At 44.1% G+C, this 20652-nt stretch overlaps 1 protein-coding gene across 4 annotated transcripts in view; it reads left to right on the forward strand.

Moving 5' to 3' along the window:
• Positions 1-20652, forward strand: part of SUCO (SUN domain containing ossification factor) — a 279446-nt gene that overhangs the window by 1035 nt on the left and 257759 nt on the right. For all 4 annotated transcript variants that reach the window (XM_070746846.1, XM_070746847.1, XM_070746848.1 and 1 more), the window contains exons 2-3: positions 12211-12319; positions 19529-19633. In XM_070746846.1, coding sequence (XP_070602947.1) covers positions 12211-12319; positions 19529-19633 — 214 coding nt within the window. The remainder of the gene's footprint in view (positions 1-12210; positions 12320-19528; positions 19634-20652) is intronic.

Raw genomic sequence — 20652 nt, forward strand, 5'->3', positions numbered from 1 at the left:
TACATTTAACATCATATTCTTATTCTCTGTGTAGCTCTTATCCTAACTGTAGCTTTTAAAAAGTTGTGACTAGAAGTATTCTGTGCAAAAGGTATCTTGAGAACAAACAAATTTTACATTTACTTTTTAAAAGATTTATAACTTAAATTTTCTAATTTTTCCAAATTGTTGTAAAAAACCCCAAAAGTCCAAATTATTAAAATAAATATTTTAAAAACCATGTAAAATTGGATTTACCTTTAAAATATTATGACAATATATAAACAAGACACCAGTGGTGGGGTTCTACCGGTTTGCCTAGGTTTGGGTGAACATGTAGCAGTGGCAGCAGGAGGCCCCGCCCACCCAGAATTCCTCACGGTTCTACACATGCTCATAAGCATTCCGTTTGGGTGAACATGTAGCAGTGGCAGCAGGAGGCCCCGCCCACCCAGAAATCCTCACGGTTCTACACATGCTCATAAGCATTCCGTGCATCTGTTCCCAAACTGGTAACAAAGATAAGTGAAACCCACCACTGCAAAACACCATATTGATTTGATTTTTAGTATTGGTGAACACTAATTGAACCTACTGTTAAATTTGTGAGAATGTGAAAGATTATTAAAAGCAAGGTTAGTACTTTAAATTGGGTTTGGAAATGAACTGGCAAGTTACATGATGATATGAAGGGATAAAGTAGACATAATTGTTGTCTTTATATGGCCATTTTTATGGAAGCACATAGTTCGCATTTCCAGATTGTTTTTAAAAGTAGTCCTATATAGAGGACATAAAAATAATTGTCCAAAAGACTGTGAATAGTTGAAGCAATCTTGTCTATCCAGATAGGGGCAGAGTAAGTACCAGTCTACATTGGTAAAAAGCCTTTTAGACCAACACAATGATTAGCTTTTTCACCCTAGACTTCAGGAAAAAACTCAAATTGTATTTGATTGTTCACATAGAGTTCAATTTCCCTTTGATTTAGAAGGGAAATTGCACTCTTTGAACATTAAATATAATTAAAAATATGAGAGTAACAACAATAATAACTAATAGCAATAAGAGCCCTTGAAGCAATACCCAAAGGACTGCCTAGGTTAATGGAAATTTTGAACTTACTAAACCTGAATATTCTGACTTTGAAAAAAATTACCTTATTCCAGAAGTGGGTTGTAACTTACCCCACTGACAGATTGCTTCCTCCCATGCCGTTTGGCCATGCTCAATGCTGAAAAGTCCCATGAAAAAAAAAAACCTGCCAAAAAACAAGATGCCGACACATACACACTACAGCAACTCAGCTTCTGTGTATGTGCATAAGAAAAAAAAAACTTGGAAAAAATCCCCCCCAATTCCCCCTCCCCCCCAAAATTCCAAAAAAATCCCTTAAAAAGATGGCAGCATCCACAAACTGGCACCAACAGAACCAGTTCTGTGATGTCGTCATGATGTCACCAGCGGGTTGCTAACCAGTGAACCAGTCCGAACTGAGAAGAACTTACCTTTGCCTTACTCTGAAAGGTTCATATACTCTAATGCTACAGCTCTTATTTCCTTAGTTAGGATTTGAACTGTTAAATTTTAACCAGTCCCAGACTGAATTGAATTGAAGATTAACTATAGTAATTATTATTTTTATTCTTATTGTTATTATGTCTGGAATAATCAGGTGCTACATCCACACTATGAATTTGTTTTGACTCCAGCAATCTAGTTAATTTAGTAATTTAGACTGAATAAAACTTGATAAATAAATTTTAAAAAGACCTTTCATCAGCCTTCCTGACATGAATATGGGAGCTAATGAGAGATAACCATTAAGCTGTCTTGAGTTTATTAAACAAGACAGTGAATATAATGCAGTGAACATATATAATTCTCCTTCCTTCTCCTCTTTCCCCCCAAACAGCAAACCTGTAAGGTGGATTGGGATGAGAATTATTGGCCAAAGTCACCTAACTGGCTTTCATGCCTAAGACAGAACTGGAACTCATAGTTTCTAGGCCAGTACCTTCACCACTATGCCAAACTGACTCTTGGAGTTCTTGGACAAAATGTAGGATAGAAATGTGTCAGATAAATTGATCAGATTCATGTGATACCATCTCTTCCCCATGGGCTTGCTTTCCCACTATTGGAGCAGAACAATCCAACCTTCCCCCTGCTAGTCCACAAAATGGGAAAGATTGGGGAACTCTGCAGTACAGTTTTCCATGATGAAGAATGTCAGGATGGTGAAGTTTATAAAATGAGAACAAAATTATGTTTTATTTTGATCTTGAAACAGTTCTAGGATACGCTACAGATACTTTGCACATTGTATGTTGTGCTTTGCATAATACAAGTTGCTAAGATTCATTTTGTTGTAAGAGCTAGAAAAATACTGTTAAAAAGTACCTGTTCATACTCTTTTTTTATATCTTGAAATAAATTACATACTTTTATTGTGTAGAATGTTACTTTAATGATTTGTTAAAATATTTTAATGTTCTATTCCTTATTGATGTTTTCTCAATTTATGCTATGCCATATATTTACATAAAAGAAAAATATTTTTCAAAATAGGGAAAGTTTTGTTGGTGTCAGTAAAATCAATAGATGCCTTAGATCAGTGTTTCCCAACCTTTTTTGAGCCACGGCACATTATTTACATTTTCAAAATCCTGGGGAACATTGAGCGGTGGGGGGGGAGGGGGGGAGGTTTGGACAAAAAAATCTCTCTTCCTCCATTTCGCTCTATTTCTCTCTCCCTCCCTCTTTCTCTTCCTCTTTCTCTCTGCATCCCTCTTTCTTTCTCCCTTCCTTCCTGTCTCTTTTGCTCTCTTCCTCTTTCCCTCCTCTTGCTGTCTCTCTCTTTCTTTCTCTCTCTCTCATTCTGTCTCTCTTGCTATCTCTTTCTTTCTCTTCCTTCCTTCCTTCCTCTCTCTTTTTCTCTTTCTCTCTCCCTCCTTTCACCCCTCTTGCTGTTTCTTTCTCTCTCTCTCATTCTCTCTCTTCCTTCCTTCCTCTCTCTTTGCTCTCTTTCTCTCTCTTTCCTCCCCCCTCTTGCTGTCTCTCTTTCTTTCTCTCTCTCATTCTGTCTCTCTTGCTCTCTCTTTCTTTCTCTCTTCCTTCCTTCATCTCTCTTTTGCTCTCTTTTGCTCTCCCTCCTTCTCCCCTCTTGCTGTCTTTCTTTCTTTCTTTCTTTCTTTCTTTCTTTCTTTTTCTCTCTCTCATTCTGTCTCTCTTGCTATCTCTTTCTTTCTTCCTTCCTCTCTCTTTTGCTCTCTTTCTCTCTCCCTCCTTCCCCCCTCTTGCTGTCTCTTTCTTTCTCTCTCTCATTCTGTCTCTCTTTCTCTCTCTCTCTTTCTCTCTCTTCCTTTCTTCTCTGTGGAGGCCGGCAAAGCTTTTTCTTATTTTAAATGTTCCGGGTGGGCTGGCAGGGGGATGGGGAGCATGCGCGCACGTGCCCCTGACCTCCGCTGTAAGAAAGTTTTCTCTCACTGCCGTTGCAGCCACCGCTGCGGGAGGAGCTGGAGAAATGGGCGGATCAGGCGGGCGGACGGGCATCAGTGGCGAGAAGCCAGGGGCGCGAGGGGGCCAGAGGCACTGGGAGGTGTGGGCGGCCACGGCACCGGCCTCCGCACTTTCGTTGCTCCCCACCCCAAACTCCAATGCCTGGCTCCTTGCGCGGCCCTGGAAAAGGGTGCTACATTGCCGGCTACTACCTGGTGCCGCCAGGGAATCTCCAGCTGGGCGGGGCGCTGCTAGTGCCTCTGACCTGGAGCTCCCGCTCGCAGCCGCCACCTCGGCTACTATTCGATGCCGCTGCTGCCAGTGCTCTCCTGCTGGGCCCCAAAGACGCGAAAAAGGGGGTGGGAAGAATAAAGCTCAGCTTTCGATCTCGGAAGCTGAGCTTTGCGGCACACCTGACCATGCCGCGGCACACTGGTTGAAAAACACTGCCTTAGATTTATCCTTGCTTATTGTGACTATATTTTAATTCTAACCAATAAAAATGATACTCACTGCAGTTAGTGTGTAAAATATATATTTTCAAAGAAATGTCTGCTATTTCCATCAGGAATCAAAGAATCAAGGTAGACTGGAATTACATTTATATTACTAGTTACAAACAATTATTTGATGTTTTTATTAACTTTTATATCACCATTTAATCCAACATTCTACTTCAAAAAGAAGATTACAGCTAGCCCTCAATTATTAATTTCCTTGTTTAGTGACTGTTCAAAGTTATACCAATTGGAAAAAAACAGTTTTGTTACCAATTCTTACATTTACAGTTGTAGCATCCCACAGTCACACTTCCCAACTGATTTTCTAAAAAGCAGAATTAACACAGAAATGGAATAGATCTTCTCAAAGCATTGAGGCAGCCATAACCTACAGAAAGCTCAATACAACTGTTTTGAGTATTTCCTGATGTTCTCTGTACAGATAGTCCTCAAGTTTCGAATGTAATGGCGCCTGCCCATTCCATTTGTAACCCGAGGATTCGTGAGAGTGAATCTCATACTTTATACACGATTACACCTTCCTTTCACCCTCACATTCGTTAATCGAATGCACGGCATGTTAAATGCACGTTTTAGGTGTGGGGAAGCTTTAGGGCCTAGTGCTGGAACAGGCCACCTGCTTCAAACTACCCAAGGCCTCCCCCAGCCCACAAATACCCCATTCTCCATCTCTTGGAATCCACACAATTGGTCTCCTCCTATTCTGCCACATTTACCTGATGAAGATCTGTCCCTTAACCTGCCTGTTCTTTTCTTGCTCCCTTCTTTTTTGTCACCAAAGCAACTTCCTCAAGCAGTTCGGCGATGAAAAAGAAGGCCTGAAGTGCACACGTGGCCCTCCGTGCCTCCTTTCTCATCACCAAAACCTTTTTGCTTCACATGGGCCTCCTTTCCCATCCCACCCCTGAACTGCCTGAAGAAGGCTTTGGCAATAAAAAGGGCATGGAGGGCTGTGTAAGGAACTCCTGGCCTCCTTTCTTATTTGCAAATTGCTTGAGGATGACATCCCTGTAGAATTTGGCAGCTCTTTACAAAAGTCTTTGCTGGTAGGAACAGAGCTTTGGATGGAAGTGTCCACCCCTCCCATTCGCTGGTGTTGACAAACATTTTTTTCAAATGGGTGCTGAAGCATACAGGGGTGCAATCTCCCTGCAGTTTTCAGCAAGGAAATGGCAAACAGATGGTATCCTTCTGCGCCGGCTGGAGGGGTTTGGAGTGGGAGGCACTGTTATCCAGTGGTTCTCCTCCTACCTCTCCGGTCGGTCGCAGTCGGTGTTAGTGGGGGGTCAGAGGTCGACCTCGAGGTCTCTCTCTTGTGGGGTCCCTCAGGGGTCGGTCCTCTCCCCCCTGCTATTTAATATCTACATGAAACCGCTGGGTGAGATCATCCAAGGGCATGGGGTGAGGTATCATCAATACGCCGATGATACCCAGTTATACATCTCCACCCCATGTCCAGTCAACGAAGCAGTGGAAGTGATGTGCCGGTGCCTGGAGGCTGTTGGGGCCTGGATGGGTGTCAACAAACTCAAACTCAACCCAGACAAGACGGAGTGGCTGTGGGTTTTGCCTCCCAAGGACAATTCCATCTGTCCGTCCATTACCCTGGGGGGGGGGGGAATCATTGACCCCCTCAGAGAGGGTTCGCAACTTGGGCGTCCTCCTCGATCCACAGCTCACATTAGAGAAACACCTTTCAGCTGTGGCGAGGGGGGCATTCGCCCAGGTTCGCCTGGTGCACCAGTTGCGGCCCTATTTGGACCGGGAGTCACTGCTCACAGTCACTCATGCCCTCATCACCTCGAGGCTCGACTACTGTAACGCTCTCTACATGGGGCTACCTTTGAAAAGTGTTCGGAAACTTCAGATCGTGCAGAATGCAGCTGGGATAGCAATCATGGGCTTTCCTAAATATGCCCATGTTACACCAACACTCCGCAGTCTGCATTGGTTGCCGATCAGTTTCCGGTCACAATTCAAAGTGTTGGTTATGACCTATAAAGCCCTTCATGGCACCGGACCAGATTATCTCAGGGACCCTCTTCTGCTGCACGAATCCCAGCGGCCGGTTAGGTCCCACAGAGTGGGTCTTCTCCGGGTCCCGTCAACTAAACAATGCCGCTTGGCGGGCCCCAGGGGAAGAGCCTTCTCTGTGGCGGCCCCGGCCCTCTGGAACCAACTCCCCCCAGAGATTAGAATTGCCCCCACCCTTCTTGCCTTTCGTAAGCTACTTAAAACCCACCTCTGCCACCAGGCATGGGGGAATTGAGATGCTCTTTCCCCCTGGGCCTTTACAATTTCATGTATGGTATGTCTGTATGTATGTTTGGTTCTTTTATATTAATGGGTTTTTAATCTTTTTTAGTATTTATTGGATTATTGTTGTATATTGTTTTATTATTGCTGTTAGCCGCCCTGAGTCTCCGGAGAGGGGCGGCATACAAATCCAATAAATAAATAAATAAATAAATAAATAAATAAAGAAAGAAAGAAAGAAAGAAAGAACCAAAGCCTTCCCCTGTCCCCATCCAGGCCTCAATTTCCAGAGAATAGAGCAGTGTTTCCCAACCTTTTTTGAGCCGCGGCACATTATTCACACTTACAAATTCCTGGGGAACATTGAGGGGGGGGAGCGGGGGGGCTAAAAAAGTTTGGACAAAAACCCCCTCTCTTCCTCCCTTTCGCCCTATTTCTCTCTCCCTCCCTCCCTCTTTCTTTCCCTCTCTCTCCATCCCTCTTTCTTCCTTCCTTCCTTTCTTTTTTGCTCTTTCTCTCGCCCTCCTTCCCTCCCTCTTTCTCTCTTTCTTGCTTTCTCTCCCTCTCTTGCATTCTTTCTCTCTCTTTCTCTGTCTCTCTTTCTCTGTCTCTCTTGCTATCTCTCTTTTATTCTCTCTTTCTCTCCCTTGCTTTCTTCTCTCTCTTGCTCTCTCTCTCTCTTCCTCTCTCTTTCTTGCTTTCTTTCTCTCTCTTGCTTTCTCTCTCCCCTCCTTTTTCTCTCTCTCTTTCTCTCTCGTGCACCATGCCGGCAAGAGAGAGAGAAAGAGAGAGAGAGAGCGGAGAGAGAATGGAGGGTGGCTTGCAGGTCCGCAGCCCCCTGGATCAGCGGCCCCGCATGGTCCCAGCGCGGACTCCGCTGTCACCTTCGCCTCCGCCTAAGAGGCAGCAGCCACATTCAACCCTTCGCCCTCCCAAGTGTCCATGGCGCTCAGCGCCCGGCCACGCGCTGCCTCCGCCTCCCGGTACCCCGCCCGACTTCTACCTGCAGGAACGGGTGGTGGGTCGCCATGAAGGGCGGCGCTTGGAGGCCACCACGGCACTGTTGTCATCACAGAGCAAAGCCACACAGTCCTGGATCGCTCGCTTCTCCGGCTAGCAAGCCAGCTGCCTGGGAAAGCGGCACGCTTTTTAAATGCACGCTTTTCAAACGCGGCGCTTTCTTGGGCAGCCGACTTTGCTGGCCGGAGAAGGGAGCGATTCAGGACTGCGTGGCTTTGCGCCACTTCAAAAATTTCTGCGGGGGGGGTGTCCTAATGGCTGTGCGGGCGCACGCCCACGCAGCTTAGAAGCAACAGTGGCCGGCGCCCTCCCACCGGGCCCCAAAAGTTCACTTCCCGTCACCGCCAGGGAAGCTCCAGCCAGGCCGGGCTTGCGGCACACCTGACCATGTCCCGCGGCACACTAGTGTGCCGCGGCACACTAGTGTGCCGCGGCACACCGGTTGGGAAACACTGGAATAGAGACTTAAAGTGCGAGTCATGCAAGATCAGTAGCATGAGATCGTGCTCTTATGATGTCGCAGTATGTTAGGCCTCTGTTCTCTACTAATGCTCCAAAAGCCTGAAGTAAAGAAAGTAGGCAAAGTGAGTATCCACAAAGTGCCTGTGAAGACCTGGTGGGGTGTGTGTGAATAGATAGGGCGAATGTTGATAAGCCTCTGCTTCGTAAGGGCGAATAATTGCTGTGATGCTGCAACAGTCATAATTTCGGGACTTGTTTGTAAGCGCTAGGAGGCGCTTATCGCATAACTTTGAACATCCCCTACCTACGGAAACACTCATAACCTGGGGATGACCTGTACGTGCACTCAAAGACAATACTTCTGCTAGGACTGTCAGCAAAGCAGATACGTATGTACACACATATGAAGATGACTTGGAAAACTCCTTGAAACAACCAACTGTGCTGAAACATCTGGAGAATATAGTAACTTAAGAATTTTGCAGGGTGATGTTGTTTGTAACACTTTACTAATTTATATAATGTTACAATTTAGCTGTATTAAATCAATTTGAAATCATTTCCCCCCCAAGGCTATTAGTAGTAAGCATGGTAATCTGGAAATTTTTAATGAAATACCTTAGTTGTATTTAATATTAAATATAAGAGTTTTGATGAATATTTTAAGTTTAGTAAAGTAATTCAAAAGTTCTGACTTTTGAGAGACTATGTTATAAGGCTTCTTTCCATGCCTTCATTTTTTTCACTAATGAAAATAATGATTTGGACTTAGGACCAGGAGCATATGACATTTAACATACAACATTTTATAAATTTGATAAGAATATTGATCTATGTTTTTCTGAGCCAGATGTGCAAAATCACACACATTTTGCTATCTGAAACATAACTAACTAAGAATTTTACAGATGTTTAAATAGCTACAACAATATTTGTTTTTGCTAAAACAATGGTAGATTTCTTCCTTCTGCTATCAACTGTCCCACTGGGTTAGACAGCAAAAGAAACTCCTGTGACAATTTTTTAATCAATTTTTTCTTTACTGAATATTCCATATAGCTACAAAAGTAGAAAAGCCAGTTCTAACCATTTCAAGTGCAAATAGCATAGTAAACTTTCTCTTTCTCCTTCCAGATTTCCCATTGCCCACCAATTATTTGCATTTGCTTGGTTTTGTGAACTGCTTGTCTGCTTGGACCTTCCTAACTAGTGACCTTGGGATGTTGGGTCCGTTTCAATCCATTTAAATAAATGAGTGAAAAATATAGTTATTTGTTTACTTAGGTTATCTTTATCTATTTTAGGACTTGTGAGAAAGAGACTTGTGTGAGAGATTTTTAAGCATCATAGTACCTTTCCTTATAAAGATTAGATCAAATAAGTACCAAGATTTTATGAGCCTCAGTGATGTAGTGGTTAGAGTGCAGTACTGCAAGGTATTTCTGCTGATCATTGGCTGCCAGCAGTTTGGCAGATTGAATCTCAGTAGGCTCAAGGTTGACTCGGCCTTCCATACTTCCAAGGTCAGTAAAATGAGGACACAGATTGTTGGGGGCAATATCCTTACTCTCTGTAAACTGCTTGTTTATGTATGTATGTATGTATGTATGTATGTATGTATGTATGTATGTATGTGCTTTTTTAAAGAGTTTGGAACATTTATTTCTCTAAAAAAGTATATGCAAATTGTTACATTAAAACAACTTATTTACTTCAGTATATATGGCAGGTAGAATTGGACTGGGCAGACATTGCTTGGAGTGGATATGGCTCAGCAGCGCTGATCCACTGGCCAGCCAGCCCTTTCCATCTCCCTATCCAGTGGCGGAGATGATTGTCCTCATTCAGGAGTGGGCAGCTGAACGGGAGGACAGACAACCAAGCAGTGGCGGGGGGAGACGGCTGTTGTGGCATCCACTCCCTAGCTCATTCACATCTCACCAGTCCCACTTTGCCAACAGGCACATGAGGCATGCCTTTCTGGAATTGATCTGCAACTCTCAGCTCGGAACGGAGATATGGTGGGGGGCTGCAAGGCAGAAGGCTGCTTTTAGTATAGGGAAGAGACCGCAACCTTAGGGCTCTGTCTGAAGGAGCTGCATTACTCAGGCAGTGCTGTGAAAGCCCTCTGGAGCTGTCTCGCATGACAGGGTGGGGCTCTACTCTCCCGGCTGAACACCCCAGTGAAGGAGGCACATTATCAGCGGTCTTTACCCCTGGCAGCTCCTGAGTGGAAACCCCACTGCTGTTCTGCAGACCCGCGCAACCTGAATGACTTAGAAAGACATGTTCCCCTCGTGCACCACAGAGGCTGCCGGCAGCTTGCTTTGGTCAGTTAAGCTGCTGCTATCACTGCCTGGAGCACGAGGCCTGCCCAGCTCCAAGGAGGCAAACTGGCCAGCTAGAAAGGCCAAGTAAAGGTGGTAAATCATGCCTAAGCCCAGCAGGAAAAAATGGTCATTGTAAGTGGGGAAAGCCAGATCCCCATCGGAGCCCTGGCTGCACAGGCCCAGCAGAGATGTGGGGAGGCACACAATCTGGGCTGGGCTTGGGCATCCATAGCGCCGATGGGGATTGAGCTTTCCTTACTCACAGTGTCTGCCTTTGGCCTACTGGGAATGGGTGTGCTTTTACCATCTTTACTTAGCCTTTCTAGCTGGCTGTTTTGCCTCGGCGATAGCACTGGCAAGCTCCACAGCACTAGGTTGGATGTGGAGCCCGAGGGGGAGGGAAGGGCAAGCATGTGGCAGGCGCCTGGAGGCCCCAGAAGCCAAGAAGCAGGCCCGAAGGCAGTTGAGGCTCACTGTCCACAAACATGCCCCCCACCCCCCGAGACAGCTAGCCTTTTTCTGGCAGGCCAGGGACAGGGGCTTGTCCTTTGTCCTGGTGCTTCCTGACCTCTCAGCGGCTTTCGATACTATCGACCCATGGTATCCTTCTGCGCCGGTTGGAGGGGTTGGGAGTGGGAGGCACTGCTCTGCAGTGGTTCTCCTACCTCTCCGGTCAGTCACAGTCAGTGTTAGTGGGGGGCCAGAGGTCAACCTCTAGGTCTCTCCTCAGACGTCAGTCCTCTCCCTCCTACTATTTAATATCTACATGAAACCGTTGGGTGAGGTCTTACAAGGGCATGGGGTGAGGTATCATCAGTACGCTGATGATACCCAGCTGTATTTCTCCACCCCATGTCCAGTCAGTGAAGCAGTGGAAGTGATGTGCCGGTGCCTGGAGGCTGTTGGGGTCTGGATGGGTGTCAACAGGCTCAAACTCAACCCTGACAAGACAGAATGGCTGTGGGTTTTGCCTCCCAAGGACAATTCCATCTGTCTGTCCATTACTGTGGGGGGGAATTATTGACCCCCCCCCCCCCCGGAGAGGGTCCGCAACTTGGTTGTCCTCCTTGATCCACAGCTAACAGAGAACCATCTTTCAGCTGTGGCGAGGAGGGCGTGTGCCCAGGTTTGCCTGGTGCACCAGTTGTAGCCCTATTTGGAACAGCAGTCACTCCTCACAGTCACTCATGCCCTCATCACCTCGAGGTTTGACTACTGCAACACTCTCTACATGGGGCTACCTTTGAAGAGTGTTTGTAAACTTCAGATCGTGCAGAATGCGGCTGCGAGAGCAATCATGGGCTTCCCTAGGTATGCCCATGTTACACCAACACTCCACGGCCTGCATTGGTTCCAGGTCAGTTTCTGGTCACAATTCAAAGTGTTGGTAATGACCTATAAAGCCCTACGTGGCATTGGACCAGAATACCCCCGGAACTGTCTTCTGCCGCATGAATCCCAGCGACCAATTAGGTCCCACAGAGTTGGCCTTCTCCAGGTCCCGTCAACTAAACAATGTCGGTTGGCGGGCCTCAGAGAGAGAGAGCCTTCTCTGTGGTGGCCCCAGCCTTTTGGAATCAACTCCCTCCAGAGATTAGAACCACCCCCACCCTCCCAGCCTTATGTAAATTGCTAAAGACTCACCTATGTCGCCAGGCATGGAGGAATTAAGATACCCCTAGGCATATACAGTTTATGCATGGAATGATTGTGTTGCATGGTTTTAATGTTGGGTTTCAAATGTTTTTTAATATTAGATTTGTTATACTGTGTTATTTTGTTGTGAGCCGCTCTGAGTCCACGGAGAGGGGTGGCATACAAATCTAATAAATTAAATTAAATTAAATTAATTTTTTAGCCTAGTGCAGCATGTCCAGGGCAGATTTCCCTCCTTCGCTGTTGGCTTTACCTTCCAGTTTCAGTCTGTGGGGCTCGTATTACTCTGCTTGCCCTGGTTGCCTGTGAAAGTAAGGCATGTGCTTGGATGAAAGGTTTTAAAAACAAAAGAACAATATAAATTGAAGATAAAAGTAATTATTGAGCAATGTTAATACACTATTCTTGTTTCCTCATAGCACCATCTTTGTTGTGCATGCATCTTAGTCCATTTGTATTTTATATATTTTTTTTTAATTTAACAGATTTCCCAGCTGGCATGTCTTTTGTAAAGAGAGTCCTGTATCTGTATCTTTCCATTTACCAAATGAGAACACTCACTTGTCAAATGTGGATGAGAACATCCAGGAGAAGGTAAACATTTATAGGCTATATGGAATTATTTTAGTGCAAATTATTAATGGATTAATATAGCCACTTTGTAAGGAACTCTAAAAATAGAGACGAATTTGGTATTTGGCATATCAGTGTTTTAATTAATTAATAATAATAGCCTTAATGGAATTTATAAATACAGTGGTACCTCTACTTACAAACTTAATTAGTTATGTGACTAGGTTCGTAAGTAGAAAAGTTCGTAAGAAGAAGCAATTTTTCCCATGGGAATCAATGTAAAAGCAAATAATGTGTGCAAACCCATTAGGAAAGAAATAAAAGCTCGGAATTTGGATGGGGGAAAAACAGGAACCATGTGGCAGATCGGAGAAGGTTTGCATTCAAACACCCTCCGCTTTCCCCAACTGGTTCCCCTTTCTCGCGTGTCCCCGGCGTGGGGCTTCCTGAGTCCCTCTCTGCCAGGGTGGGGTTTTGTCCAGTCTTCTGAGAGCGCAAATGCCATTACGAGGCAAAGTTTCTGAATTCCGCCCGGCAAGGATGAGGACTGGAGGGGTAACGCCGAGCCCCCTCCGAACCCACTTCCACACGATCCTGAGCACCCCTTCTCTTTTGGTTCCCTATCTCCACCAGCCACTACCGCATTTCAAAATCCAAGGGTGGGGGGGACTCTTAATGCCATTGGTGGCGCTGGAGAGTAGAAGTGACTTCATTTCTTCCCTAGTTAGAGTTAGTGTGCTCCAGCCTAGGTAACTAGACGAGTCCCCGCCGCGCAGACAGCGTGTTTCCCCCTCAGCGCTCTGTCCTTTTCTAGAATGGGGTCTCCCTGGAGGAAGAGGCTTTGCCTTTTGTTCCTGGTAGGATTAGGGCTCTCTGTCATTCTCCTCGGTCTAGCTTTAACCCCCCCCCCCCGCCCAAGCTCCAAACTTCTCAAGCTCCCTTGGTTATTCTTGCTTGGAAAGTGTGTGTGTAAGAGAGTTTAAAGCTGATCCGAGGAGAATGACAGAGAGTCCTAATCCTACCCGGCGGGGGAGGGGGGAGATAAAGGAAGGAAGAGTGAAAGAAAATAAAGCCTCGGGATAGCTTTAAACCCCCTCATGCATACACTTTCCAAACGGGACTAACCAAGGGAGCTGCACGTTCCTGATGGCTCTGATGCTTGAAAGGAATCGGAGCCAGGCTTTCTTTTCTTTCGTTCTGCCTTCCTTTATCTCTCCCACCCCCCCGCCCCCCGCCTGGTAGGATTCCGCATCTGGACTGCTGCCACAAGCAAAGGGGAAATCCCAGCTGCTTCGGCTGGCAACAGTCGGCGTTGGCAGTCTGGAGGCGGGGAATCCTGGCTGGGGCGGCAGCCGAAGGAGAAATCCCGGCTGGGGTGGCAATCAAAGGGGAAATCCTGGCGGCGTAAGAGAACACATGTATAGTATGAGAGCGCACGCACCCGGGCTCAGGTTCGTAAGTAGAAAATGGTTCGGAAGTAGAGGCAAAAAAATCTTAAACACCGTGTTTGTATCTCGAAAAGTTCATCAGTAGAGGCATTCGTAAGTAGAGGTATCACTGTATAAGCAGAAAAATAAAAGCAAAATAATACTTTTCTAAAACTGTTAGAGGTTTATAATTCATTTGTTTATGTTAAAGAAATGCATTTTCAGCTGGATTTTATAAAAGAACTTTCTATACTCCTTTGTTCTTGGTATCCCTCTTTCAGATTTTACTTGTTGGATGTGGGGCTCTTTCAGATTTTACTCGTTGGATGTTGGGCCCGGGAATAGGAAATAGTATTTCTATATTGTACATTTCCTGAAGTATTGTTGAATATTTTTTTAAAAAATATTTGAGCAAGCAAAAACTCACATGGCTAAAATAGGAGAAGCAAGACTAATATTCTAATAGTAACGCTGCTTCCAGTATAACTTTTATTTTATGAAGTCATTCTAAAATTATTGCTTAGTTTAAATAAACTGATAACTTTAAAAGAATAAAATGCAAGTTCTTGCATTTTTTAAAGAAAATTATGTGGTATTGGAGAAGTGTGAATTTGCGGAAGTGGTCATAGTAAAGCCCATGTGTGGATTTATGTTGTCAATTATTTTTATCTTGTATTCATGAAGCTATTACAACAAGTTCAGTTTTGAAGTAATCAGTATGAAATTAAAATAGCTAACAAACTTTAATAATTTTTCTATTCAGAATATAAGATCAAAGAGTTGGTTATTCAGGGTGTATGCTTGGTTATAGATCAAAATCTGTAAAATCAGAAAAAGGATGTTGCCATTTGATTAAATGCAGCAGGGATCATTGCACAATTTGAAATTTATTTATTTAATTAGTTATTTAGTTATTTAGTTATTTAGTTAGTTAGTTAGTTAGTATTTTGATTTGGTGGCCTAGAGGTTAATTCTCTGCCTTACAAGGCAGAGGCCCCAGGATCAAATCCCAGTAAGGGTATGGCTAGCTGATGAGGCCAGAACAAGGCCGAAATAGTGCTATCCTAGTCTCCCTTAATTTTCAAAATTCAGCAAAAAAACCAAAAACTAACATGTGACATATATATACTGTATATATATATACACACATACAGTCATACCTGGTCTTACGAACCTAATTGGTTCCAGGGGGAGGTTCTTAAGACGAAAGGTTCGTAAGACGAAACATTGTTTCCCATAGGAAACAATGTAAAGTCAATTAATGCGTGCAACCAACCCCCCCCCCCGCAAAAAACCGGCGTTCGGCGACTGCTGGGAAGCCGCGCGGCTATTTTAAAAGGTGACAGCTGGGCTGGGGGGCTTCCCAGCAACCTCCCGAACCCGGACGTTCGGCAAAAGTTCGGGGTTCGGGAAGTTGCTGGGAAGCCCCCAGGCCGGCTGTCACCTTTTAAAACAGCCGTGCGGCTTCCCAGCAGCTTCCCGAAGCCAAACGCCAAACCCAAACTTCCGCGTTCGGCGTTCGGCAACTGCTGGGAAGCCGCGTGGCTGTTTTAAAAGGTGACAGCCGGCCTGGGGGGCTTCCCAGCAACACCCCGAACCCGGAAGTTCGGCAAAAGTTTGGGGTTTGGGAGGTTGCTGGGAAGCCCCCCAGGCCGGCTGTCACCTTTTAAAACAGCCGCGCGGCTTCCCAGCTGTCTCCGAACGCCGAACGCGGAAGTTCGGGTTTGGCGTTCAGCTTCGGGAGACAGCTGGGAAGCCGCACGGCTGTTTTAAAAGGTCACAGCCGGGCTGGGGGGCTTCCCAGCAACCTCCCGAACCGAACCCGGGGTTCAGAAAAATTTTGCCTCTTCTTACGAACTTTTTTCGACTTACGAACCGGCGTTCGGGAGGCTGCTGGGAAGCCCCGCCGCCCGGCTGTCACCTTTTAAAACAGCTGCGCGGCTTCCCAGCTGTCTCCCGAATGCCGGTTCGTAACTTGAAAAAAGTTCGTAAGAAGAGGCAAAAATTTTCTGAACCCTGGGTTCGTATCACGAGTTGTTCGTAAGACGAGGGGTTCGTATCTTGAGGTACCACTCTGTGTGTGTGTGTGTGTGTGTGTGTGTGTATATATATATGTAGATTGTTCTGAGTTCGGGTTTTGCCCTGTGTAATATTTTGCATGTCTATGCGACGTTTCGGTGAAATCACATTCACCATCATCAGGCTGAAGTTCCAAGCTTCGTGTTGTTGTAAAATGGAATGTTTGCAACTGTCATTTCTTCCTAGTATATAGTGTGGGGGTGGAGATTTGGTTTGAATGTAGCAAATAGATTGGGTGATTATGTTTTAGTGATCTGATTGGTTGGTGTAATCATAATTATTAGAAGGATTGACATGGTGATTTTTATGAAGTGTTTTTTGTTTAAGGCTGGTTTTCAAATTCCAAAATTCCAAAATCATAATTATTAGAAGGATTGACATGGTGATTTTTATGAAGTGTTTTTTTTTGTTTAAGGCTGGTTTCCAAATTTCTGGTAGGCGGGATGTGTCATCTCTTTTATTTATGCAAAGGGGGCTCCTCTCAATTTCTATGGCTTCCAGAGCAATTCTTCTATATAAATTCTCTGTTTTGTAAAGTAATTTAGTTTTTTCAAAGTCAATTTCGTGCCCTGTTTTTTTAATGTGCTGGACAAGGGAGGAAGTCTTTTCTTCTTTTTTAACTGCATTCACATGTTCTGCAATGCGTTGGCTCACTCTTCGGTTGGTTTGTCCAATGTATGTGGCTGCACATGTTTTGCAAGGGATTTCATAGATTTCTTGGTATTCCAATTGGATTTTATCTTTGGGGCTCCTTAGGATATTAGATATTTTTTGGTTAGTGCAAAATGAAGTTTTGATGTTATGTTTGTGCAGAATTTTACTAATTTTGTCTGTGGTGCCCTTGATGTAAGGGAGGATGGTGGTACCATTGTCCTGTTCTTGATCTTGTTTTTTGGGGAGTGTCTCTTTTTTGATTAGGTTTGTGATTGTTTTCCCTTCGAATCCATTAGAAATTAATACATCTTTGAGTTTGTTCAATTCAGTTTTTAAGTGCTCATGGTCAGCTAAGCGTTTGGTTCTGGTGATGAGAGTTTTGGCCACTGAGGTGATTTGTGTGGGGTGGTGGTGTGAGTGTGCATTTAGATAACGGTTGGTATGGGTTTTCTTTTGGTAGATAGTGTGTCCTAGGCTGCCATTGGGTTTTTTATAGACCAGTACATCTAGAAAGGGAAGTTGATCATTGATTTCTGTTTCCATAGTAAACTGTATTTTGGGGTGTAGGCTGTTAAGATGTGTGAGGAAATTGTCTAGTTTTTCCTTACCATGTGGCCAAATTACAAAGGTATCATGAACATATCTCAGCCAGAGTTTAGGTTTGTATTTGGATTGCTCTAATGCATTATTTTCGAAATATTCCATATAGAGGTTGGCGATGACCGGTGAGAGAGGTGATCCCATGGGGGCTCCCTCTATCTGTTTATATCTTTGTTCGTTATAGATGAAGTATGTATTGGTCAGGCAGTGGTTGGTAAGGTCTAGGATATATTTGGGGGGTTTGTGTTTGTCCTGGATAGCTGTCAGGGCTTCTTTAATAGGTATTTGTGTGAAAAGGGACACGACATCAAAACTCACAAGTAGGTCATCGGGTTGTAGGTTTTGTTTTTTAATTATTTGTATAAAGTGGAATGAATTTTGAACATATGAGGTAATAGTTTCTGTATATGGTTGAAGGTATTTGGCTAAAAATTTGGCAAGGTTTTGTAGAGGGGAGCCTATAGAACTGACTATTGGCCTGAGAGGTATTCCTTCCTTGTGTATTTTTGTGTATATATAGACAGAGAGAGAGGGAGAGAGGGAGGGAGAGGGAGAGGGAGGGAGAGAGAGAGAAGCAGTGAGAATACATTTTGGAGGGTATTTTGACCACTTTGGATGGTATTTTGACCATTTGAAATGTTTACTTAATATGCATATTAGAGGGATCAGTCATGTGGTATCACAGATGCGTTATCAGTGGTGAAATGCGAACTGTTCTATCCGGCTTGTGCGAGCTGGTAGTAGTGGCTGCACATGGTTTTGTAAACTGGTAGTAGCAGCGGTGGGAAGTTCCACCCACTTGCCCAGATTAACTCTGACCTTTTGAACTAATAAACCAGTATTGCTCTTGCAGACGCTGAGGGTGTTTGCTGGACTGGGGCGCAGACCGCTTTACATTTTGTAAGCAAATATGTAGCACCTTTCCCAAGTACTGTAAAATAGTACATTTTATTTTTTTTAAAGCATAAATTCATGATATTTGATAGTTGGAAAAGCTGTTTCCAGACTCTCAATTTTTTTTAAAAAAAAGTTGTCCACACCCACCTATTCCCGTGACCTCCCATCAAGCCTCACCTACAAAGCCATGCCCATAAAACCGGTGGGGAAAAATTTCACCACTGCTTTATACTAGTGGGGAAATCCAATTTTTTTCCCTGCCAGTTCTGTAGGTATGGTGTGTGGCTTGGTGGGCATGGCAGGGAAAGGATACTGCAAAATCTCCACCCCCCACCCACACACACTCCAAGGGAAGGATACTGCAAAATCCCCATTCCCTCCGTACTCCTTGGGAAAGGATATTGCAAAATCTCCATCCCCACACCACTCCAAGGGAAGGATACTTTAAAATTCCCATTCCCTCCCTACTGTTTGTTCTGCCTGGCCGCCGGGCCATCCTAACGGCAATTATACAAACATACATACACAGAAGCTTGAAAAAAGGCAAAAGGTTTCTTTATGCACAAACAGCTGCAAGCCTCAGCGTCTGCAAGAACAATGCCGGTTTATTAGTTCAAAAGGTCAGAGTTAATCACTGAAGCCAGCAACAGAAGTCTTTCTAGCTTTCTTCAGCAAATTACTCATTGCTTGAGTGTCAGAATGTTCAAAGATGTCCAAAGGAAAAACGAAACCACTCAATGTCTCTCTCAAAAACTGAATGATAAATTCCCACAACGTCTACTGCAAACCCGCTCCTTTTTAACTCTGCGGCAGCGTCTTTGATTCCTGACAGCTGTGACTTAGAATGTTTCTGTGTCTGCGCAGCTGCTCCTGGCGCCCCATCATTCTTTTGACCCGGACATTGAGGATGGGATCGTTCATCATCTCTTCTTCATCTGACTCAGATGAGACTCTGCTTGGAGATTTTACAGGCTCTACTGACTTCTGTTTCTCTCCAGCCCCTTCCACATCCCCATCTCCCTCTTGTTCACTGTCTGTCTCCTCATTAAGCCAGACAGGTCTTCTTTGATCTGGCGGCCCCAGCTCCTCTGAGTCAAAATCAGTGGCCACAGGAGCTGGCCGGGAGTCAACCACAATACTCCTTGGGGAAGGATATTGCAAAGTCTCCATTTCCGCACCACTCAGAGGCCAGCCAAAAGTGGTATTTGCTAGTACTCTGAAGTATTCAAAATTTCTGCTACCAGTTCTCCAGGGCCTGTTTGAACCTGCTGGATTTCACCCTGCTTTATACCCATGGGCAGGTAAATCAGTGGTAACAGTGAGGAAGAATTAAGATACAGTATAATAATAATTAGCTTTGATCTGATATGTTGGCCTTGAGAGGGCTTAAGGGAAAAGTGTATCCAAATTCTATGATCCAAATTCTATCCAAAGTTGTGAATCCAAAATTTAAACCATGTAAAGGAAAAAAAAAACCCTTTTTTAAAGTTTAAATATATTCCATTTTCAAGGTAGTATTTTTAGGTAAATGGCAGTTGCATTCAGTTGAATATGTTTTATGTCCTGTAACTAGGAGGACACTGTTGGATCACTGGGAACACTGCCTTTACAATATATTGATTCCACTGCAAGTATTTATTCTGAAGATGATTCATCTGAGTCTGTAAAGCATAAAGTGGTAAGTTTTTTAACCAGTATTTTTAGAAATTATTTTCCAAGTACTTGATGAGTTTTGATAATAATTGAATTAGTATGATATTGCTTTAATTACTTCTGGACCAAAATTAGCATTGATGAATTGAGTCCAAGCCGGCCTTTTATATTATTTATATCTCAATTTATTACAAAATGATGAGTTAATGTGGACAGTACAAGGTCTATTTATTTATGACCTACCCTTTATAAAAACAACAAAATGATTCCAATGTGTGTTAATTAAATGCAGGATTTAAAATTGACCCAAATTTTTTAGCATTATCTTATGACATGTGATCCTCATTTAACAACCATTCTTTCAGTGACTGAATTGGTACTGAAGAAATGATACTTACAATTGATGCTCAGACTTCCAGCCATTACAGTACCCTCACAGATGTGATCATGATCCGGGTCCTTGGCAACTAGCAACTGGCCCAGATTTCTGACTGCTGCAGCATGTGCAGTCACATGATCATGATTTGAGATCTTCCCTGCAAGCTTCCCACAAGTAAAGTCAGTCAGGAAATTGCTCATGTGAGGTCCTTGCTTGGTTTGGGTGGTCCTTGCATTATAATGGTGACCAGAGATTGATGGAATTGCTAACGCTAGGTGCCCTGGTCACACTCTAAACCAACTCAGTAGTTGTTTATGTCCACACCGTAGAGGTATTATAAGCCTTCTGATACATAGAAAGTAGCAGGTGAAAATAGGTAAAATCAGATTGAATACCAGGGCTGCGTGCTCTGCTCTCTCCATTTCTCTTCTCTACACTGGTGGCTGCATCTCAAAGGATCCCTCAGTTAAAATACTGAGGTTTACAGATGATGCAACAGTCATTGGTCTCATTTAAGATGGTGATAAGTCTGTATACAGATGGGAAGTTGAACAATTGGTCCTGTGATACAGTCAGAGCAGTCTGGAGCTGAATACCCTTAAAACTGTAGAAATTTATCTATCTATCTATCTATCTATCTATCTATCTATCTATCTATCTATCTA

This window comes from Erythrolamprus reginae, chromosome 3 (assembly GCF_031021105.1).
Source record: "Erythrolamprus reginae isolate rEryReg1 chromosome 3, rEryReg1.hap1, whole genome shotgun sequence".
Classification (NCBI taxonomy): domain Eukaryota; kingdom Metazoa; phylum Chordata; class Lepidosauria; order Squamata; family Dipsadidae; genus Erythrolamprus; species Erythrolamprus reginae.